Raw genomic sequence first — 24,518 nt, forward strand, 5'->3', positions numbered from 1 at the left:
GTTCAGGTCTCCCAGGCTGGAATGCAGTGACTGCAGCCTCAGCCTCCACAGCTCAAGTGATCCTTCCACCTCAGCCTCCCACGTAACTGGAACTATAGGCTTGTTCCACCATGGCTAGCTAATTTTTTTATTTTTGTAGAAATAGGATCTTCCTATGTTGTTCAGTCTGGTGTTGAACTCGTGGGCTCAAGTGATCCAGCCGTCTCAGCCTCCCAAAAGTGTCGGGAATTAGAGGTGTGAGCCACCACATCTGGCCATGTTTTATGTTTTTTTTTTCTTTCCTTTTTTTTTTTTAAGAGACAGGGTCCTCTTTTTTGCCCAAGCTAGAATAAAGTGGCATGATCATGGCTTACTGGGCTCAAGCAGTCCTCCCACATGAGCCTCCCAAGTAGCTAGGACTACAGGTATGCACCACCAGGCCTGGCTACTTGAAAAAAAATTTTTTTCTAGAGATGGTGTCTTGCGTATGTTGCCTAGGCTGGTCTCAAACTGGTGTCAAGCAGTCCTCCCACCTTGGCCTCCCAAATTGCCGGGATTACAGGTGTGAGCCACTGTGCTAAGACTACTTTTTCTTTTTTCTTACAACTCACAATGGTCAAATAGATTAAGAAGAATCTGGCTTTTATTGTTTGTTTGTTTTTTGAGATGGAGTTTTGTTGTTATTGCCCATGTTTGAGTACAATGGCACGATCTTGGCTCACCACAACCTCTCCCTTCCGGGTTCAAGTGATTCTCCTGTATCAGCCTCCCGAGTAGCTGAGATTACAGGCATGCGCCACCATGCCTGGCTAATTTTTTTTTTTGTATTTTTAGTAGAGAGGGTTTCTCCATGTTTGTCAGACTGGTCTCGAACTCCTGACTTTAGGTGATTCCCCCGCTTCGGCCTCCCAAAGTGCTAGGTGTGAGCCACCGTGCCCAGTGTATTTTTTTTTAATACATTATAATTTTATACAAATATAGAACCAAAAATAATTACACAGAAAAAATACAGAAGAGTATGTAGAAAAGTCATTGGTAAACACAGAAAACTACACTTAAATGATGCTTTAGAGCAAATATACCTCAAAGTGTTGATACATACATGGAACAAAAACCTGAGGAAAATTAAAAATCAGACTATTAACATTAACATCAGGAGAGAGAATGTCATGGCATGTCATTTCTTGGTTATTTTTCTAGATACACACACACACACACACACACACACACACAGGCTTTTTTAACAAGTACTTTTCTAGTCAGAAAAAAATAGGTGGGTTTTTTTGGGTGGAACATTTTGTAAGCTTTGGAGAACAAACAATTTTTTTCACTCCCAATTCTTTGTCTATGAAGGTTAATAAGTTAAAAACATTACATGCAACTTTCTTTCCCTAAAAAGGTGGTAATCCAGCCGGGCGCGGTGGCTCACGCCTGTAATCCCAGCACTTTGGATGGCCGAGGTGGGCAGATCACCAGAGGTCGGGAGTTCAAGATCAGCCTGGCTAACATGGTGAAACCCCATCTCTACTGAATATACAAAATTAGCTGGGCATAGTTGCGTGCGCCTGTAATCCGAGCTGCTTGGGAGGCTGAGGCAGGAGAACCGCTTGAACTAGGGAGGCAAGGTTGCAGTGAACTGGGATTGCATCCCCGGACTCTAGCCTGGGTGACAGGGTGAGACTCGGCCTCCAAACAAAAAAGAAAATACGATAATCTGCTTCACAAAAGGTGGAAAGTCGAATTTTATGTGTTTCTTAGAATATCAGTAAATTATTTTGAAGGCAGGGACTGTGTATGTCTGTCCTAGCATTTTATTTATTTATTTTTGAGACAGTCTTGCTCTGTCACGCAGGCTGGAGTGCAGTGGCACGATCTCGGCTCACTGGGTTCAAGTGATTCTCCTGCCTCAACCTCCCAAGTAGCTGGGACTACAGGCGCGTGCCACCACACCCAGCTAATTTTTGTATAGAGACGGGGTTTCGCCGTGTTGGCCAGGCTGGTCTTGAACTCCTCACCTCAGATAATTCACCCACCTCAGACCCCCAAAGTGCTGGGATTTCAGGTGTGAGCTACCGTGCCCGGTCTTGTCCTAGCATTTTATACACTGTTTTTGCGCAGAGTAGGTAAAAAGGTTTATAGTAGTCTTATCATCAGGTCAGTAGCTCGAGATCAGTTTCACCAGGTCTTAGGATTTTCAGACACACAAGTAGAAAGAAAGGATTAGAGTGGGAGGACATGTATTTTGCTGTTAGTACCATCTGACCTCCTTGGCTTCACTTCTGTGGTGGTGCTGTCAAACGTCATCTTTTTTCTTTTTTTTTTTTTTTTGAGACAAGAGTCTCATGCCGTTGCCCAGCCGGGAGTGCAGTGGTGCAATCACACGTCACTGCACCTTTAACCCCGGGCTCAAGAGATCCTCCCACCTCAGCTCCCAAATAGCTGAGACCACAGGCCCACACCACCATGCCCAGTTAATTTTTTTCTTTTTTTCTTTTTTTTTTTTGTAGATATGGGGTCTGTCTTTGTTGCCCAGGGTGGTCTCCAACTCCTGGGCTCAAGCCTCAGCCTCCCGAAGTGTTAGGATTACAGGCATGAGCTACCGCACCCAGCTACCTATTAACAGTCTTTTTTTTTTTTTTGAGACGGAGTCTCGCTGTGTCGCCCAGGCTGGAGTGCGGTGGCGCGATCTCGGCTCACTGCAAGCTCCGCCTCCCGGGTTCACGCCATTCTCCTGCCTCAGCCTCCGAGTAGCTGGGACTACAGGCGCCCGCCACCAAGCCCAGCTAGTTTTTTGTATTTTTAGTAGAGACGGGGTTTCACCGTGTTAGCCAGGATGGTCTCGATCTCCTGACCTCGTGATCCACCCGCCTCGGCCTCCCAAAGTGCTGGGATTACAGCCTTAGCCACCGCGCCCGGCCTCAACAGTCTTAATGTAACAGAAGCATTTTACACAGTTGATCTTGTAACCTCCTCCTTGATTCACTTTCATAATTGTCTTCCAGGATCCCACAGTTTCCTAGTTTTCTTCCTGCCTCACTAGTTGCTGCTTCTCAGTCCCCTTTACTGGTTCCTGTTCATTCCACCATCTGTAAATTAGAATACCCTTGGCTCAGTTGTTGATCACATTTTATCTATGCTTATTTCCAAAGTGCTTCAATTTATTCTCATGGCTTTAAATATCATCTATAGTCTGATGATTCCCAAATTTTTATCTCCAGCCCAGACCTCTTTCCCAAACTCAAGATTCTTATATCTTACCCTACTCTACATCTTCACTTTGATGTCTAAAAGACATTTATTTAAAATTAACATGTCCATGTCTTCTTTCTCAAACCTGTTCTACCCAAAACCTGTCTCAGATGATTGCATTTCTGTCATTCTAGTTGCTCAGGTCAGAAATTTTGGAATCTTCCTTGACTTTGTCACACATTCCTCATCTAAGTTATCAGCAAATCCTCTTGGTTCTACCCTGTAGATTACTTAGAATCTGTATAGTTCTCACCACATTCATTGCTATTACCCTAGTGCAAGCCACCACTGTCTCTTGCCTGAATTACCACGATACACTCTTCTGTTTTTATTGTTTTTATTTTTATTTATGTATTTATTTATTTATTTATTTTTGAGACGGAGTCTCTTTCTCGCCCAGGCTGGAGCGCAGCGCAGTGGCCCGATCTCGGCTCACTGCAAGCTCCGCCTCCTGGGTTCACGCCATTCTCCTCCTGCCTCAGCCTCCCGAGTAGCTGGGATTTCAAGCGCCCACCACCACACCCAGCTTTTTTTTTTTTTTTTTTTTTCCAGTAGGGACAGGGTTTCACTGTGTTAACCAGGATAGTCTTGATCTCCTGACCTCAAGATCTGCCCACCTCGGCCTCCCAAAGTGCTGGAATTACAGGCGTGAGCCACCGCACCCAGCCCCACTCTTCTGTTTTTACTCTTTTTTGCATCTGATTCTAAACATTGCTACGACAGTGGTCATTTTGAAGCATAAGTCAGATCATTTCCCTTTTCTGCTCAAAACCCTGAAGTGGTTCACTTTTTTTTACTCAAATAGCGACCAAAGTGCTTACTTTGGCATATAAAAGTCCTCGAAGGTAAGATTTCCCATTACTGCTCTGAACACATCTACCATTCTCTTCATTGCCTACTCTACTCTAAACTTACTGCTTCCTTGCTCTTATTAGGACAGGATGGGCATGCTATTTATTTGGGCCTTTGCCCCAATTGTTCCCTTTGAAACACTTCTCCTCATATATCCATTTAGCTAACCCTGTCACTCTTTTTTATTTTATTTATTTTTTTTTTTTTGAGATGGAGTCTTGCTCTGTTGCCCAGGCTGGAGTGCAGTGGTGCAGTCTTGGCTCACTGCAAGCTCTGCCTCCCAGGTTCACGCCATTCTCCTGCCTCAGCCTCCCGAGTAGCTGGAACTACAGACACCCACCACCACGCCTGGCTAATTTTTTGTATTTTTAGTAGAGACGGGGTTTCACCACGTTAGCCAGGATGGTCTCGATCTCCTGACCTGGTGAACCGCCCGTCTCAGCTTCCCAAAGTGCTGGGATTACAAGCATGAGCCACCGTGCCTGGCCAGAACCCCGTCACTCTTTACTCACATGTCACATCAATGAAGACTACTCTGACGACCCTATTTTTGGTTTATTTTTTTGTTTTTGAGACACGGTCTTACTCTGTCACCCTGGCTGGAGTGCAGTGGCGCTGTCATAGCTCACTGCACCCTTGAATTCCTGGGCTCAAGGAATTCTTCTGCCTTGGCCTCCTGAGTAGCTGGGACTACAGGTGCGTGCCACCACACCTGGCTAATTTTTGTTATTTTGTAGAGACAGGGTCTTGCTGTGTTGCCCAGGCTGGTCTCAAACTCCTAGCTTCAAGTGATCCTCCCACCTCAGTTTCCTGAGTAGCTGGGACTGTAAGTGCATGCCATTGTCCCTGGCTGATTTTTAAAAAATTTTTTTGTAGAGTAATGTTCCTACTTTTTAGTAGAGATGGTGTTTCACTATGTTACCCAGGCTTGTCTTGAACTCCTGGGCTCACACAATCCTCCCACCTTGGCCTCCTGAAATGCTGAAATTATAGCGCAATCCACCATGCTACCTTTATTTGAAATGTTTATTTACTCTCTCTTCCTACCCCCAACCCCAGTTGCTATGTTTCAGTGCATTGCAGTTATTGTTTTCTGTGATGTTCAAATTGTCTCATATTTGGCCATTAAGGAGCCCTTTCAGATTGGCTCCTAAGTCCTTTCCACATGCCTCAGTAGTGTTTGGCAACTTTCTTGCTTGTAGGATTAACTTTGTAAAATTTTGTTCAAGAGTTTTGCCCTCTGTGTTCATTAAATTCCACATACTGCCCCCCCCCCCCCCCGCCACTGGGGCTTTTTTTTTGAGATGTCTTCCTGTGTTGGTATAAAGATTATGCTGACCTCATGAACAAACTGGAGAGTATTTCCTCTTTCTATTTTCTACAGATGTTTGTATAAGGTAATAATTTCTAGCTGGGTACAATGGCTCACATCTGTAATCTCAGCACTTTGAGAGACCAAAGCAGGAGGATCACTAGAGGCCAGTGAGACCAACCTTGGCAACAAAATGAGACCCTGTCTCTGAAAACAAATTTTTTTAAAAATTAGCCAGACATGATGGCACACGCCAATAGTCCCAGCTATTTGGGAGGCTGAGGTGGGAGCATCACAGGAGCCCAGAAGTTCAAGGTTGCGGTGAGCTATGATACCACCACTGCACTCCAGCCTGTCTCAAAAAGAAAAGTTGGTAATAAAATCTGATGGTAACATCAGATGTTTGGTACTGGTAATGATACATGGGTCTGAAGTAGTATTTATAAGACTATTTGGGAAAAAAGTATTTAAGAGTTAGAGTAGTAGTCAGCTTTTTCTTTTATATTTTGAGTCACTTTTGATAAGTTATAGTTTTATAATATATATTCATTTCAATAACTAAAATTTCAAATTTATTGGCATAAAATTGTTTAAAAATACCCTTGTCTTTTTTTTTTTTTTTTTTAATCTCAGTGGCATCTATAGGGACACTCAGTTTTTCATTCCTAACATTGATTTTTATTGTGCCGCCTCTTTTTCTGTTTGACCAGGGATCTCCCAATATTACTGGTAATTTCAAATAACTAACTTGTGACGTTACTGATGTTCTCGTGCCTTTGATTGTTTCCTGTTTCATCAGTTTTTAATTTATTATATTTTATTAATGTTTAATCTTTATCTTGTTCCTTTCTCTTTTCCGCTTTGATTTTCAGCTTTCCTTCTTTCAAATATATGCATTTAAATATGTAAATTTTCCTTTTAGTTCAACTCTGGTTTTTTATGTTTTTATTAATTTCTAGATGAAAAGTAAAAAAGGATGATAGCAATAGAAATTCTTAGAAATTTGAGAGTTCCTTTAATGGCCCAGTATATTGTTAGTTTGTAAATGTTCCATGTGTACTTGAAAAGAGTGTGTACTCTGTAGTGAACGAATACAGTGCTCTTACATTAGGCTAAGTTAGACCAGCCTGGGCAACCTGGCGAAACCTTGTTTCAACAAAATATTGGCCAGGCATGGTGGTGGGCGCCTATAGTCACCAGCTACTCTGGAAGTTGAGGTGGGAGAATCACCTGAGTCTGGGAAGTAAGCCAAGGCTGTAGTGAGCCATAATCAGTGATTGTACCACTACACACCAGCCTGGGTGACATAGCGAGACTCTGTCTAAAAGAAAAAAGAAAGAAACCTGAACTTTTTAGGTGTTTGTGATCGATCATTTACATCATTTGATATCCAGGATTTTTTTGCATCAATACTTTCTTGTCATGTTTTTAAAAAATCTCTCTCTTTGGGCAAACTGAGGAAAGTAAAAAGAAAAAACTTTTTAGTCAGCAAATATCCATTTACCTTTTTCATTCAAGACAGCATAATGAGTTCTGTGGTGAGACCGCCATACATTTGCACTGCCAAAAGAGAGAGAGCATTTAGAGAGTATACAGATGATTGAAATACAAACATAGTGTGATGAGTGAGCGAAATGTCTGGATAAGGTGCTCGGGGCTGGGAGGAGGACAGTTTTCAAGGGGATTTTCCACTGTGACTTGAAGGTGTTTAGCTTTATTCTTCTAAAGACGATAGTGCAGTGTATTTGATGCCTTGTGTTTTGGCTATACAATCCTAGGAAGCGTTTATAAATGAAACTTGTTAGGTTATTCTTAGGTGTACAAGAGTTGAGCAAAAGTGCACCATTGGACCCTAGTTTTTAAGATAATGTCTGGGACACATCTGTATGCCTGAGTAATTTTTTTCTTTTTTCTTTGGTTTCTTGTTTATAGGAAGAGCATTAAGAAGTTGGTTTTGAAGAACCTTAATAATAGCAATCTCTTTTCTCCCGTTAATCGTGATTCAGAAAATCTAGCTTCACCATCTGAATATCCAGAAAATGGAGAGAGGTACACTGAATTCTGTTTTGAGTTGTTCTTAGTAGAGAGTCAGTCTCATTTTTAAGACATTCTTAGGAGTTTATGAAAATTTTTGAAGTTTGGTGAATATTGCAGAGAAGTATTACAGCTTATGAGCACATAGAAATCAAATCATATTTTTGTGTTTTGAATTCATTAAACCTTAAAATTACTGGAGTTCTGATTCAGTGCTTCAGAACTATTTTGGTATTTGTGTATCTTGTTTTGGACAGGGTTAGCATGTATTTGACACCCTTCAGCCCTTTAAAATAAGGAATATTGTCTGATGATTTTCTTTCTTTCTTTTTTTTTTTTTTTTTTTTTTTTTTGAGATGGAGTCTCACTCTGTCGCCTAGGCTGGAGTGCAGTGGCATGAGCCAAGATAGCCTCCCATGCTCAGGCGATTCTCCTGCCTCAGCCTCCCATGTAGCTGGAAATACAGGCACCTGCCACCATGCCTGATTAATTTTTGTATTTTCAGTAGAGACAGGGTTTCACAATGTTAGCCAAGGATGGTCTCGAACTCCTGACCTCAAGTGATCTGTCTGCTTTGGCCTCCTAAAATGTTAGTATTACATGTGTGAGCCACCGTGCCCAGTCTTATACAGTGATTCTTAATAGTTAGGTATATGTTCTTTCATTTTAGAAATTTATTTATTTATTTATTTTGAGGCGGAGTTTTGCTCTTGTTACTCAGGCTGGAGTGCAATGGCACGATGTCGGCTCACTGCATCCTCTGCCTTCCAGGTTTAAGCAATTCTCCTCCCTCAGTCTGCTGAGTAGCTGGGATTACAGGCATGCACCTCGACTCCCGGCTAATTTTTTTTTTTTTTTGTATTTTTAGTAGAAATGGGGTTTCATCATGTTGGTCAGGCTGTTCTTGAACTCCTGACTCAGGTGATCCACCCACCTCGGCCTCACAAAGTGCTGGGATTACAAACGTAATCTACCACACCCAGCCAAAATTTATTTTTTTTATAAATATATTTTATAATATAAAGATTATGCATGGGCCGGGCGCGGTGGCTCACACCTGTAATCCCAGCACTTTGGGAGGCCGAGGCAGGCTGATCACCTGAGGTCGGGAGTTTGAGACCAGCCTGACCAACACGGAGAAACCCCATCTCTACTAAAAATACAAAATTAGCCAGGCATGGTGGCGCATGCCTGTAATCCCAGCTATTCGGGAGGCTGAGGCAGGAGAATCGCTTGAACCTGGGAGGTGGAGGTTGCAGTGAGCCGAGATCACGCCATTGCACCCAGCCTGGGTGACAAGAGTGAAAACTCTGTCTCACAAAAAAAAAAAAAAAAAAAAGATTATGCATGAAAGATGTGTTCTGTAAACTGCTTATTTCCATTTATTTTGTTAGAAATGCCTTTCCATTATCTGTATGCATATATGTGTCTTTTCTTTTTTAAATGATTGCATAAGTCATTATTGTGAATGTAAGATAACTTGACCAATTCCTTATTAGTGGTCGTTTAGATTATCTGGTATCCCTCTACTCAAAACAGTGCTTCAGTAAAAATCCTCATATGCTGGCACATGTTCTCAGGGCCTCCCGAGGGCTGTATCACAAAAAAGAAAAATAAAAAAAAAGAAACTCGTTGTATAGACACCTTTGCACTCCTATTTTTTTTCTTTTGGATAAAATTCTAGTGTGTTTTTTTAAATTATTATTTACAAAGCATTTTCTAACATTTTGTTGATTGTAATCTTAAAAATCTAACTTTTTTTTTGTTTTTAATCTTAAAATTAACCAGTTATTTGATTCCACAAAGGAGAGTATACAATAGAGACAGTAATTATCTGTTTCGCAGTACTGCTATAGTAAGTATTAAGTGAATTTTTAATACATGGAACTATCCAGAACAGTGCCAGGCACTTAGTAAAGGCTCAGTATTAGTTAGCTGTTATCATTGTTATTACTACTACAAGAGGTTAAAGTATTATTTCTTTTCCTTTTCAGATTTAGTTTCCTAAGCAAACCTGTTGATGAGAATCACCAGCAGGACGGAGATGAAGATTCCCTTGTGTCACGTTTTTATACTAATCCTATTGCCAAACCTATTCCTCAAACCCCAGAAAGTGCTGGAAATAAACACAACAACAGCAACAGTGTGGATGATACCATTGTTGCATTAAACATGCGTGCTGCTTTGCGAAATGGGCTGGAAGGAAGCAGTGAAGAAACCTCTTTTCATGATGAGTCACTTCAAGATGACCGAGAAGAAATAGAAAATAATTCTTACCATATGCATCCGGCAGGTCAGGTTCAGATTGGTGTTTAATCTCTTACCAGTCATTTGAGATGACTTGCTTGTTGCAGATACTCAACATATGGAAGTCAGCTGTTTGGCATTTTAAGTATTATTTTATGTGATCCCACATAGGAGAGCTTAAATGTTTAAACAGTTTTATGCTTCAGTTGATTCCCAGTTCGCATACTCTTTGGACCTTAGAGTATTAAAACTGATACATATTCAATTATCCTGGTGTAGCCAAAGAACCCAAATTTTATAGCCAAAGAGACTATCCTGATATTTTCCCTAGCTTTGTAAACTCAGGTAGATTGCTTATTGTGATACATCTTCAATTATCCTGGTGTAGCCTAAAGAACCCAAATGTTACAGCCAAAGAGACTATCCTGATATTTCCCATAGCTTTGTAAACTCAGGTAGATTGCTTATTGTTTTTTGTTTGTTTTTTCTTGAGACAGAGTATCACTCTGTCACCCAGGCTGGAGTGCAGTGTCGCAGTCTTGGCTCACTGCAACCTCAACCTCCAGGGATCAGGACCTCTCATCTCAGCCACCCAAGCACCTGGGACTACAAGCACATGATACCACACCCTGTTAATTTTTGCATCTTTTGTTTTGCCGTGTTGCCCAGGCTGGTCTCAAACTCCTGGGCTCAAGCGATCCTCCTATCTTGGCCTCCCAAAGTGCTAGGATTACGGACACGATCCACCATGCCCAGCCCATTTTGGGTGTTTTGTGGTATTCTTGAAGTGTCTGCAAAATTTATATTTAGTTTTCTTATTGCCATTATGTATATATTTGGTCACATAAGGAAAGAACTTTGTACTTTGACATTAAGAATCCCAGGTATCTGGGTGTGGTGGTTCAGCACTTTGGCAGGCTTAGGTGGGAGGATTGTTTGAACCCAGAAGTTTGAAATCAGTCTGGGCAACATAGCAAGACCTGATCTCTACAAATAATTTAAAAGTAATTAGCCAGGTGTGGTGGCACGTACCTGTAGTCACAGCTACTACAGAAGCTGAGGTGGGGGGATTGTTTGAACCCAGGAGTCAAGGTTGCAGTGAGCTATGATTATGCCACTGCACTCCAGCCTGGGTGACAGAACAAGATCCTGAAAAAAAAAAAAAAAAAAAAATCCAGGTGCTTAATCTGTATTTGTGTATGTATATCTACATGAATTTATTATGCTACTATATATCTTTTTAACATGAAGTTTTATATTAGTTCTAGTTTTCTTATTGCTGCCACCCAATTTAGAGTTCCCTTCCAAGAAGCAAGCATACAAGTGGGTGTTGCTGGAAACTGGAATTTGATCTGATGTTGGCCTGAAATACTTTTCTCTCAGAGAGCAAGTTAGCCTTATATCTAACTGCAAGTAGGACAAGGAGTGAATAGAACAAGCAAGCATACCATTGTTCCACTATTTTCCTTGAGTTTTTCAGTGCTCTGCTTTTTTTTATTTCGTTCTTTTTTTTTTCTATTTTAATTTTTCCTTTCTTCTTTCCTCCCTCCCCTCCTCCCTCCCTCCCTCCCGAGTTTCGCTCTTTGTTGCCCAGGCTGGAGTGCAGTGGTGCGACCTCAGCTCACTGCATTCTTCGCCTCCTAGGTTCAAGCGATTCTTCTTCCTCAACCTCCCGAGTAGCTGGGATTACAACCACCCACCACCACACCCAGCTAATTTTTGTATTTTTAGTAGAGACGGGGTTTCACCATGTTGGCCAGGCAGGTCTCGAACTCCTGACCTCAGGTGATCCGCCTGCCTCGGCCTCCCAAAGTGTTGGGATTACAGGCGTGAACCACAGCACCTGGCGTAATAGTTCTTTTCCTTTGGCCATCAAATATCACTTACTTTTTTTTGTTTGTTTGTTTGTTTTTTTCAGCCAGAGTTTCGCTCTTGTTTCCCAGGCTGGAGTGCAATGGCACAATCTTGGCTCACTGCATCCTCCGCCTCCCGGATTCAAGCGATTCTCCTGCCTCAGCCTCCCAAGTAGCAGGGATTACAGGCCACTGCCACCACACCCAGCTAATTTTTTGTATTTTTAGTAGAGACAGGGTTTCACTATGTTGGCCAGGCTGGTCTCGAGCTCCTGACCTCAGGAAATCCACCTACCTCCGGCTTTCAAACTGCTGGGATTACAGGCATGAGCCACTGCGCCCAGCCATCACTTACTTTTTTGAGACAGTCTTGCTCTGTTACCTAGTCTGTAGTACAGTGGCACTATCTTGGTTCACTGCAACCTCTGCCTCCTGGGTTTAAGCAATTCTTTTGTGCTTCAGTCTCTTGAGTAGCTGGGACTACAAGCATGTGCCACCACACCCAGCTAATTTTTGTATTTTTGGTAGATAATAGATTTTTGCCATGTTGGCCAGGCTTGTCTTGGACTCCTGACCTCAAGTCATCTACTCACCCCAGCCTCCCAAAGTCCTTGGATTACAGGCGTGAGCCACCTTGCCTGGCTGGATTTTTCATTTTTCTTTTAGCTTTCTATTTGGGAGTGTAAATTTGAAAGATACAAGAGGTTTATGGGAAACAGGCAGTGAAACAAGAAGTACTGGGTTTGGAGTTTTATATCTTCTTCTACTGTTAAATTACATTTTAAGCCAACGCAAGTTATTTCCACTGTAGGTTTCGGTATCCTTGTGTGTCAAATAAAAGAAAAAGCGGATTAAGCCTTTCTCAGAGTGTTTTATGGGATACCTTTTACAGTCTGGGATGTTAATGGATATTCTTTGAAAAGAATGTTCTGTGGTTAAGTCTGGAAAAACACGAGGCTAAGCAGAGTTTAATAGGCTATTTAAGATTTAGGCTCTTTGTTGTATCATATGTATGTTCTTCAAACCTATTTGACCATGAAGCTTTTTTCACACACACACCCCCACCCCCACCCCCACACCCCCACACCCCTTCTCCTAGGAATCATGTTTGGTAGAAAATTAGTTTGGAAAAATTGTGCGTTCCGATATATTTTACCTTTATATGATGATTTAGTTGCTGATTATTTCAGGTTATTTACTTATTTTTTCTGTTATTATTATTTTTTTTTTTGTCACAGGTATTGTTCTCACTAAGGTTGGTTACTATACTATTCCATCTATGGATGACCTTGCTAAAATTACCAATGAAAAAGGAGAGTGCATTGTCTCTGACTTCACTATTGGTCGGAAAGGTAAGTGTGAGTTTAGCATTTAGTGATTAAGCCAGAGAGTTGCACCTTATTTTTGTAATTAGGGGAAGCTTTTGGTAGCTGAATCTGTGTTTTCCTACATTTGGGCCCACCTTGGCCTGAATCTTAGATACTTTGATTGATAAGTAATAAAACAACAAAGACTGGAACCATGTAAATTTTTTTTTTTTTTTTTCTGTTGAGATGGGTTCTTGCTACATTACCTGGCAGATCTCAACTGCTGGGCTCAAGCATTTCTCCTGCCTCAGCCTCCTGAGAAGCACAGAGCCATATAATATTCTTTGGGCTTAGATATACCTGTTTGGTGCTAGTAACTATTTGGGTCATTTTAATCTTCTGTAATTAAAGAAAATACTGGAAATACCAAGAACTACTGAGAAAATTGAATAGTAGGCAAGAGATGTGTAACACTTAGCATCAACTTCATGTTATTAAGTTATTACTGATAATTTTCTTGTAGGGAATGTCACTGTGCTATATTGTATTAAAAAGAGCTCAGGCATTTTAAGCCATATGCCAGGTCAAGTACAAAGGTTTGTTTATGTAACAGCATTGTAGATAGATGGGAAGAGATTTAAGAAGGTTGTTTTGAGGCTAATGGAAGTTTTATAAAAATGCAGATGTTAGGCCTGTCGCAGTGACTCACGCCTGTAATCCTAGCGCTTTGGGAGGCCGAGGTAAGAGGATCACTTGAGCTCAGGAGTTCCAGACCAGCCTGGGCAACATAGTGAGACCTCACCTTTACCAAAAAGTAAAGAAAATTAGCCAGGCATGGTGATAAGTACTTGTAGTCTCAGCTACTTAGGAGGCTGAGGTGGGAGGATTGCTTTAGTTTAGGAGGTTCAGGCTGCAGTGAGCCAGGACCACTGCACTCCAGTCTGGTCAACAGAACAAGACCTCGCCAAAAAAAGAAAAAAGAAAAGAGAAATACAGATGTTAAATCAGGTAACAACATAATTGAAGTTACTCCCTAAGTCCCCATTCTTACCAGTCTAGGAATTGCTGGATGATTTAAAATACTAATATTTAAAACTGTCTTCTCCTTGTGATTGTTTAATCACTATAGTTGTAAAGTAGATATTTGCCTTTATACAGAATGAATTTTTAACTATTTGCTCTGATTTATAGGTTATGGTTCAATCTATTTCGAAGGAGATGTGAATTTGACAAATCTAAATTTGGATGATATTGTGCATATCCGAAGGAAAGAAGTAATTGTCTACTTAGATGATAACCAAAAACCGCCTGTGGGTGAAGGGCTAAATAGGTAAGAGTTTATGTATATCAGAAAATTATCAGCTAAATCTTAGTTTTTTTTCCTGTCAACATAAATGTGTTTAGATGTATGCTTCTGTAGCTTGCTTTCCTTAGTAGAGTACATATATTGTCTCTGACTTAAAAGTATAAATGGCAAAGAAATGCTGTGTTATGATTTTGAACTCCTTTTCCCTGATTTTATTTTTTTAATTTTTTTTTTTTTACATCCCTTGGATTCTATTTTATTTTATTTTATTTCATTTCTTTTTTTTTTTTTGAGACGGAGTTTCGCTCTTGTTGCCCAGACTGTAGTATAGCAGAATAACATCAGTTTACTGCAACCTCCAACTCCCGGGTTCAAGCAATTCTCCTACCTCAGCCTCCCAAGTAGCTGGGATTGTAGGCGCCCACCACCATGCCTGGCTAATTTTTGTATTTTCAGTAGAGACAGGGTTTCACCATGTTGGCCAGGCTGGTCTTGAGCTCCTGACCTCAAGTGATCCTCCCACCTCGGCCTCCCAAAGTGCTGGGATTACAGGTGTGAGCCACTGTGCCCAGCCTCCCTGATTTTATTGGGTCCAACTGCTAATTTCAAAAACTCTTTTTAATAGTGTTTTGCTTTATTCCTGTTTCTGCTGTGGCTATACTTAACTCTCTATTTTAGTGTGAGAGCCTAGCTTCTAATATAATATCTCTTTAGTCAAGTGAAAGGTCTGTAGTTAAAAATCATTTATCTTTATAACCTACCAACCCTGAATCAGGAAGAGATAGAAAATCTGAGCAGATCGATCGATCCTTTGCTTTGCTTTACTTTGCTCTACCGTGCTGTGCTCTGCTTTGCTTTCCTTTTTTGTTTTCCTTTTCCTTTCCTTTCCCCTCCTTTCCCTTTCCTCTTCCCCTTCCCCTTCTTTTCTTTTCCCTTTCTCCTCTTTCTTTCTTTTCTTTCTTTCTTCTTTCGAGACAGGGTTTCACTCTTTTGCCCAAGCTGGAGTGCAGTCTTAACTCACTGCAACCTCTGCCTCCTGGGTTCAAGTGATTTCCTGCCTCAGCCTCCAGAGTGGCTAGGATTATAGGTGCCCGCCACCATGTGCAGCTAATATTTGTATTTTTAGTAGAAACAGGGTTTCACCATGTTGCCCAGGCTGGTCTCAAACTCCTGACCTCAGGTGATCCACCCACTTCGCCTCCTGAATAGCTGTGACCACAGGGATGCACCACCATGCCCGGCTAATTTTTGTATTTTTTGTAGAGATGAGGTTTTGCCATGTTGCCTGCCCAGGCCGGTCTCAGACTCCTGAGCTGAAGTTTTTGGCCTGCCTTGGCCTCCCAAATTGTTGGGATTATAGGTGTAAGCCACCTTGCCCACCCTTAAATGATTTTCAGTAAGGTATAAAAATTACTTGGGGGTAGAGTGGTGTGGGGCACACATTAAAAAAACAAAAAGAAAAACATTTGATCGGGAGAAGACAATCTCTGCAACAGAGGATGCTGGCAAACTGGATATCCACATACAAAAGAGTGAAGTTACATCATATACAAAGATTAACCCAAAATGGATAAAATACCTAAGTATAGGATCCAAAAATGTACAACTCTCAAAAGAAAACACAGAGGAAAAGCTTCATAACATTGGTTTTGGCAATGATTTCTCAGATACAACATCAAAAAGTGTAAGCAACAAAAGCAAAAATAGACAAATGATACTCTATCAAACGAAACCTTCTGCACAGCAAAAGACAAGTGAAAAGGCAACCTATAAGAATAGGAGAAAATATATGCCAGTCATATTTGATAAGAAGTTAATAGCCAGAATGTAAAGAATCCTGCGATTCAACAGCAACAACAAAATAATAACCCATTTAAAAAAAGAGCAAAGAAAATGGGTGCAGTGGCTTATGCCTGTAATCCCGGCACTTTGGGAGGTGGAGAAGTGAGGATTGCTTGAGGCCAGGCTGGTCTCGAACAGAGGTTACAGCGAGCTGTGATCATGCCACTTCATTCCTCCCTGGGCAAGAGAGGGAGACCATGTCTCTGTAAACAAAAAACAAGAAAATATTGGCAAAGGACTTGAATTGACATTTCTCCAAAGATATACAAATAACCAAGAAGTACATGAAAAGATGCCCAACATCACTAATCATTAGAGAAATGCAAATCAAACCACAATGAGGTACCATACCCATTAGGATGGTTACTTGAAAAAAAGATGGCCAGATGCGGTGGCTCATGCCTATAATCCCAATACTTTGGGAGGCCGAGGCAGGTGGATCACTTGAGCCCAGTCTGGCCAACATGGCAAAACCCCGTCTCTACGAAAAGTACAAAAATTAGCCAGGTGTGGTGGTGGGCGCCTGTAGTCTCAGCTACTTGGGAGGCTGAGGTACGAGACTCACTTGAACTTGGGAGGCAGAGGTTGCAGTGAGCTAAGAATGTGCCACTGCACTCCAGCCTGGGTGACGGAGCAAGACTCAGTCTAATAAGAAATTAACATGTGTCTGCCAATGTGGAGAAATTGGAACCTTTGTGCGCCATTGGCGGGAATGTATAACAGTGCAGCCACTGTGGAAGACAGTATGGTGGTTCCCGTAAGAGTTAAAAAGAGAATTACTGTCTGATCCAGCAGCCCCACTTCTGGGTATATATGCAAAATTGAAAGCAGGATTTCAAGCATTTGTATGCCCGTGTTCATAGCAACACTATTCACAACAGCCAGTAGGTAAAAGTCGCCCAAATGTTCACTGATAAGTGAATGGGTAAACAATGTGATATATACATGCAATAAAACACTATTCAGCCTACAGAGAAGATTAACATGGCCCCACAGAAGGATAACACACAAATTCATGAAGTGTTCCGTATTTTTTATTTTAAAAATTTAAAAATATATGTTATTCAGCCTCAGGAAGCAAATTCTGATATATGCTACAACATGGATGAACCTTGAGGACACACTAAGTGAAGTAAGCCAGTCACAAAAAGTCAAATAGTATATTGTAATGTATCTGGGATAAGTCAACTTCATAGAAACAAAGTAGAGTGGTATTTGCCAGGGGATCCAGGAAGCAGGAAATAGAGAGCAGCATCTACCTATTACATCCTAGTCACTGTGTTTAGGTGTAAGGCATACAAAATGAATAGGATACAGCACTTGAACTCTGGTGTTAATATTAGAAGTGGTACACTACCACTCTTGTAGTCATCTTCACACCAATATTCCTGATACTTCATTTTCGAAGCATTTGTTTTTAGTAAATAGATAGTAGCTGTTTTTTTTTTATTGTATAGTACAGTAACCCTTTACATAAGACTTGGTTCATACCACTGGACTGTAACTTAAGTTAGTGATTCCTAGCTTAAGTGTGAAAATTAGATTGGAAATAATTGATGTACTGTGGTAATTTAAATAAATGTGATCTGATTCTAGAACCAGATACTGAGTTAGTCAGTGTAGGAGTGACTCCTTGCTCTTAGGCTTATGGGGCAAAATTCACTTTATGACACATGCGGAATAATTCCAAGGCAACATAGTTACCATTATTCACTATTTATGTGTTAGGTGGCTTTCTGGTCTTATATATGAAGCGTTTTTACTTTAACTGGTTACTTTAATTGGTTATGTTTTACAGGAAGGCTGAAGTTACATTGGATGGAGTTTGGCCAACAGATAAAACATCTCGTTGTTTAATAAAGAGCCCAGATCGCCTTGCTGATATCAACTATGAAGGAAGATTGGAAGCAGTTTCAAGGAAACAGGGAGCTCAATTCAAAGAATACCGGCCTGAAACTGGTTCTTGGGTGTTTAAGGTATAGTCATTTAACCCAGTTCAGACTTTATAATTATAAACTATATTTGGGGTCATAAAACATTTATGTTGGAAGAGATCCTTTCCTAAATTCTATTGATTGATTGATGGGGGTCTTGCTTTGTTGCTCAGGCTGGAGTACAATAGTAGGATCATAGCTCCCTGCAGCCTCAAACTCCTGGGCTAAAGCAATCCTTCTGCCTCAGCCTCCCAAGTAGCTGGGACTACAGGCATGAACTACCATGCCTGGCTACTTTTTAAAAATTTTTGTAAAGATAGGATTTCTCAGTGTTGACAAGGCTGGTCTCCAACCCCTGGGATCAAGCAATCTTCCCTCCTTGGCCTCCCAGAAGTACTGTGATTACAGGTGTAAGCCACTGCACCCAGCCAAATTCTCTAAATTTATTTTTTTAAATTTGGAAAGAGATGTACAGATACATTATGATTCACTCCAAGCTACAAACCTAGTTAAAATTCAGCGGTAATGAGCTCTTATAAACTCTGGGCTCATGATTGAAGTCCTCTACCCACCTCCTATGAGGATTTATAAATACATTTCTAAGGTATAGTTTTTCTAATGTTTGTTATCATTAGGGACTTCAGTAATTCATCAGGCAGTTTTCTGTTGGATCAACTCTTCCTATGTAATTGTCATTCTTACTTTTAAAGATTTTTGGAGATGAAGAGGTTGACTGTCCTTAGTAGTTTAACCCAATGATTTCCTCCCATTCTGGGCTGGTTGAATTTAACTTGTTAAGGCCCTTGTGTAGATAGAGGATAACAGACAATATATGTCTGTGAAAATCGTAAGTCTTTGGATTAAGTTTCCTATATTAATGATTACAGTTTAAGTGACATTTTAATGTATATTATGTAATATTTATTAATTTACTAGTGTGAGCAACTAGTACATACATCAGACGTCTTCTAAATCTTACATAGAAGTGTGATAGGTGACATATTTTGCTTCAAATACTTTGATATTTCTCCCTTTTTCTTTCTTTTTTCTTAAGGTAATGCTGCAAGATTGCAAAGGCAGGTATTGTGAAAGCATAATGTTTAAGTTGATTTTGTGGGGTTCCTCTCTTCCTTAGGTCTCCCATTTTTCTAAATATGGCCTTCAGGATTCTGATGAAGAGGAGGAGGAGCATCCATCTAAAACTAGTACAAAGAAGTTGAAGACTGCTCCTTTGCCTCCTGCAGGCCAGACTACTCCCTTGCAGATGGCTCTTAATGGCAAACCTGCACCTCCACCTCAGGTAGAGAAAGGACAGTGAATTTGAATGGAATCCGGGATACCGAAGTTGAAAGCAAGTCATTCAGCTAATACAAAGCTGTTTTATGACCCTTGGAACTTTGAAGAGTACAAACATTGGCAATCACGTTGAAACAAGTACAAGGGAGGGCGTGAGGTCATGCAGGCGTCTGTCTTTTTACTTGAGAGATTTAAAGAATTATCTTGCTGTTTGGATTATTCCTCTACACATTGTCATTTTTAAACCCTTCATTCTCTCATTTGGATTTGCTGAATTCTCTGCTCAGTGATTAACTTAAGATTTGCTCATGTGGGTTCATGCACAGTAAATTCTGCTTTTATGGAATACCTGATGTGCAGTTTAATCTTTTTCTTTACCTCCATGTTTTTTAAAAGTTAAATTAGCTTTCTGAAAGGGTTTTTGATCTCCATTTTTTTCAAATTGTTTACGTATACTTGGGTAACCTTGTTATTTGTATTTTAATAGTACATAATCTTTATGAAAAATAGTTTTGGAATGTAAATGAATTATTTGGCTTGGGGAGATTAGGGCCTACATTATTTATTGATACTTGTATCATTGATACGGGATTTCTTTGTAAAGCATCCTCTACCTCTCAGCTGCTGAAAGCTAGACCTTTGGGATTTTCCATGCTATAATTCTTATGGCTGCTGAAATGTGTGGTTTTTATGATTTATTAAATAATCTCTTGGGAGGCATTTCTGGAGAATGTGTGTATATACATGTTTGCGCGTACAGAGTGAGGGGAGGGTATGATAAATGTGGGAAACTGGAAATATATTGACTTTTATGTTTATAATCTTTGTAGCATTTAGAATGCCCCTAAGAAATCTCCATTGACAAATGAAATGCTATAAGTAGACTTGGTTTTCCAGTTATCCATATTCATTTTGTCTCATATGCTTTGTATCATCTCCTTCTTTCCTAATTTTTTATAATCTTACATATATATATATTTCTTATAAATATATATATATTTCTGAGGGAAAGAGTCAGATGGCCTTATTTTCTGTAATAAAAGTAATATGTAGGATCTGAAAGATACCTCTTTACAGTTGGCCCAACTGAAAAAGAAAAGCTTCATTTATGGACAGACAGGAAAATGTTTGTAATGTTGACAATGAGTAGTTTCCAGGTTCTTTAATTGCCAGAATAGAAATAGTAGAAAAATAACTATAAACTCCTATATTGACACTTGTGTATGTGAGAGCTCTTTGAAAAATTGAGCACCCAAAAATATCAGATCAAGGTTCTAGCAAAAAGAGGTAGTAAGGTTTTAAAATGGGCAAGTAGCTTTTTTTTTTTTTCTTCACTTTTTTTTTTCCTTCAGAAAGAGTCTCACTCTGTTGCCCAGGCTGGAGTGCACTGGAGCAGTCTCGGCTCACTGTGGCCTCTGCCTCCCAGGTTCAAGCAGTCTCATTCCTCAGCCTCCCAAGCATCTGGGACTACAGGGCCGCACCACCACGCTCATTTAATTTTTTGTTTTTAGTAGAGAGTGGATTTTGCCATGTTGGCCTCAACTCATGTTGTCTTGAGCTCCTGGCCTCAAGTGATCCTCCCACCTTGGCCTCCCAAAGTGCTGGGATTACAGGTGTGAATTACCACACCTAGCCTGAAATGGGCAAGTAGCTTTGACTGAGGAAGTGGAAATGGGCTTTGACCTTTTGGTTGGGAAGAGCAGAAATGAGAGAAATGGATAGAGGTATTTAGATATCCAGACTTTAGGTTTTGTTTACTTGTATTATTTTCGAAGGCCTTGAGCTTGGTATGTTGGAGCAGAAATGTAGGACTCTAGAGAATTCTTTCATATTTATTGCTCACTGACCCAAGTGAGGCAGATGGGAAATGCCAGTGGGTTTGTTATTAGCACCAAAGACCCTACATTTTACTTGGCATGGGGAAACTACTTGTGCCATTTGAGTAAACTAGAAACAGCAGTCTTCTCTGTGTCAAAATGACTGCATACTGTCACCCCTTAAAGAGGTTGATTGCACAACTTCATCTTATTTTTTTTCATGGGGGAGAAAGGCCTGTTTCTTTAGGTATTTAGGAAGATGTGTATTTTTCTTTAATAGTCACATTTATTCCATTACCTTTTATATAATATCGTCAGTCCCTGTTTCCAGTTGGTTCTTAAGCCTCACTTTTGCTCTTAAAAAAAGCAAGTAAGTCTAAGCAACCAGAAAACATAAAGGTAACTAAATTTTCATGTGATCTTCTCTCCTGTACCTTTTAGGTTAGAGAAAATGTTGGTTGGCAGATAAACCTTAGTCACACAGATGAATTAAGGTAGTTGCAGAGTGTTTTGTTCTGTGGTTAGAACATTAGTTTCAAAATCCTGGTCTGGGATCCAATTTCCACCTGGCTGCATCAATGCCCTGGTAAGCTTAACTTAGATTCCACAGATTTGGCATGGGGCTCAGGCATATTTATATTTTAATGCTTCTCCCCAGGTGGTTGAAATGTGCAATCAGGTTTCAAAACTGTGTTGAAAGACCTCAGGCCTTTGGCACTCAGATACTACATGTAGGTTTTTACCTCAGCCTTCTAACTGAAGAGTGACTTGTGTTCAGTAACATCAAGGCAGGCTAATTGGCTTGCTCAGGAGCAGTATTGTTAACTAAGTGAATCCATTCAAATAAGTTAATAACTTTTTTTTTTTCCCTGAGGCAAAGTTTTCCTGTGTTAGGCTGGTTGAACTCTTGGGGATCAAGCAATCCTTCCCACTTCAGCCTCCCAACTAGCTGGGACTGCAGGTGCATGCCATCATGCCAGCTAATTTATTTATTTATTTTTTTAGAGACAGGATCTTGCTATATTGCCCAGGCTGGTCTCGGATTCTTGGCCAAATGAGTATCCTGCCTTGGCCTCCCAATATGATGGGATTATAGAACCGGGAGCCACAGTGCCCTGCCTAAATAAGTTTTAAACTTTTTTAAAGGAAAAAGTGATTATTTTTTGTGGAGATGGGGTCTCAGTATGTTGCCTGTGCTGGTCTTGAACTTCTAGGCTCAAGTGATCTGCCTCAGCCTTGCAAAGTGCTGGGATTACAAGTATAGGCCACCACGTCCAGCCAAAAACATTCTTTACAGTTAGAAAACTAGTTATTTTTGAGGCAGGCAACAATAGTAGTTATATTGGATCAAACTGTTTACCTGAGAGGACAGTATGAATTATTTAAATGCCTGTTTGACCTTGGACTTGTCATTCACTCTGTTGAATGAGGGTGTCTTGATATATCTTACTTTTCCTACTGAATTAAGCAATGCTCTATCTTTAGGTATTGGCAGCCTTGTTTGAATGAGGAACAGTCTTTGAGATATCTCAAGTCATTAAAGGTTTCAGTTTTGAAACCTTACCCTCCATATATTTAGAGAATCATTTTACATATATAATCTGTGCAGTTAGTATTAGTAATGGGCCATGCCATTATTTGGTAATAAATGTGATGCTGTCTTCAAGAGATTAACTGTAGGAAAGGGAGAGTTAAAATGGTGTCCTAGTTGACTGCTTCTTCCTGTACATGCCTTCCTTTTCCATAGACCTCCCAGTAGGCTTTCTCTTCCCTTTCCTCAGTTACTTCTGAGCCATCTTTTTTTTTTTTTTTTTTAAGTACACTTTTCTTTTCAGGACTGGCCTAAAAAGGGTACCTGATCTGCCAAGATATCCAGGAAAATAAGTACATAGACAACTTTGGGGGAGTTTGTTGCAATTACTTAGATATACTTTAACAAAATTTACCTAGAAGGTATTCTAGGCACTTAACCATAGTTTCATAGTAATTCGCTTCCCCCTTGTCCACTTATTAGATATCTTGTAGCTTTGAAGTCTGTTTGTGTGAATAGAGTAAATAAAAACTTGATCTTTAGCATTCTTCATAAACATATGATAAGTCCCTTAGGTCTCTAATCTGGTTATTTAATGAAATCCTCTCATTTTATCTGAAACAGTGTTCACGGTGAGCATCTCTTGATATTACCAGTATTTGGTGAATAGTGTAGTAAATTGGAACCACTCTCCCCCTCCCCATTTTTTCTTTCCTCCCACTCACTCTTCTTATCTTTTTATAGTTTACTGCTTTCTCTACCATGTGCCAAGCACTGCATTAGGTAGTAGAAATAAGTAAATAAGTGTTGAACTTAGTGATGTGCTAGACACAGAAAACAGTAAGCCATAAACCATTTTATCAAGCCTCCACAGTCTGTTGAGCCAAATATATATATACTTACAAAGTAGGAGTTTTCCCAGAGTTCTTAAAATTTATTTATTTTTTATATATATGTTTTGAGACAGAGTCTCACCTTGTTGCCCAGGCTGGAGTGCAGTGGCATGATCTTGGCTCACTGCAACCTCCACCTACTGGCTTCAAGCAGTTTTCCTGCCTTAGCCTCCCGAGTAGCGGGGATTACAGGCATGCGCCACCATGCCCAGCTAATTTTTGTATTTTGAGTAGAGACGGGGTTTCACCATGTTGGCCAGGCTTGTCTCAAACTCCTGACCTCAGTTGATCCACCTGCTCTGGCCTCCCAAAGTGCTAGGACTACAGACGTGAGCCACCGCACCCAGCCTTTTTTTTTTTTTTTTTTTTTTTTTTTTGAGATGAAGTTTCACTCTCATCCAGGCTGAAGTGCAATGGCACAATCTCGGCTCACTGCAGCCTCCACCTCTCAGGTTCAAGCAATTCTCCTGCCTCAGCCTCCTAAGTAAGTGGGAGTACAAGCACCCGCCACCACACCTGGCTAATTTTTGTATTTTTAGTAGAGACAGGGTTTCTTCATGTTGGCCAGGCTGGTCCCGAACTCCTGACCTCAGGCGATCCACTTGCCTCAGCCTCCCAAGGTACTGGGATTACAGGCGTGAGCCACTGTGCCCAGCCACTGTTCTTAAAATTTAAATGGGAGCCCTGGGTTTTATCATCAGGGCTTTTCCTCCTTCGGGACTTTTTTTTTTTTTTTTTTTTTTTTTTTTTTTTGAGACAGAGTCTCATTCTGTTGTCCAGGCTGGAGTGCAGTGGCACAATCTTCGCTCATTACAACCTCCGCTGCCTCCCGAGTAGCTGGAATTACAGGCATGTACCACTACATCGGCTAATTTTTGTATTTTTAGTAGTGACGGTTTCACCACCATGTTGGCCAGACTGGTCTTGAACTCCTGACCTCAAGTGATCTGCCCATCTTGGCCTCCCAAAGTGCTGGGATTACAAGCTTGAGCTATCACACCCGGTCTAGAATTTTTTTTGGTTTGAAAATATTTCAAATATTGGCTTAGTCATTTGCTAACATTTA

The 24,518-nt window shown here is 40.5% G+C and overlaps 2 protein-coding genes and 1 non-coding gene across 3 annotated transcripts in view; all 3 read left to right on the top strand.

Annotated features, from left to right (window-relative positions):
* The window catches only part of NUP98 (nucleoporin 98 and 96 precursor), a 129,124-nt gene that overhangs the window by 68,195 nt on the left and 36,411 nt on the right, over window positions 1-24,518 (top strand). The window contains 6 exon segments of the mRNA XM_050756048.1: window positions 7,325-7,441; window positions 9,421-9,719; window positions 12,765-12,878; window positions 14,025-14,163; window positions 17,780-17,957; window positions 19,051-19,215. Coding sequence (XP_050612005.1) covers window positions 7,325-7,441; window positions 9,421-9,719; window positions 12,765-12,878; window positions 14,025-14,163; window positions 17,780-17,957; window positions 19,051-19,215 — 1,012 coding nt within the window.
* The window catches only part of RNF121 (ring finger protein 121), a 231,211-nt gene that overhangs the window by 19,035 nt on the left and 187,658 nt on the right, over window positions 1-24,518 (top strand). The gene's annotated exons all lie outside the window — the stretch shown is intronic.
* LOC126936675 (U6 spliceosomal RNA) lies at window positions 16,913-17,016 on the top strand. The gene has a single exon (XR_007719500.1). It is a non-coding gene; the product is annotated as a U6 spliceosomal RNA (small nuclear RNA).

This window comes from Macaca thibetana, chromosome 14, assembly GCF_024542745.1.
Source record: "Macaca thibetana thibetana isolate TM-01 chromosome 14, ASM2454274v1, whole genome shotgun sequence".
Lineage (NCBI taxonomy): Eukaryota > Metazoa > Chordata > Mammalia > Primates > Cercopithecidae > Macaca > Macaca thibetana.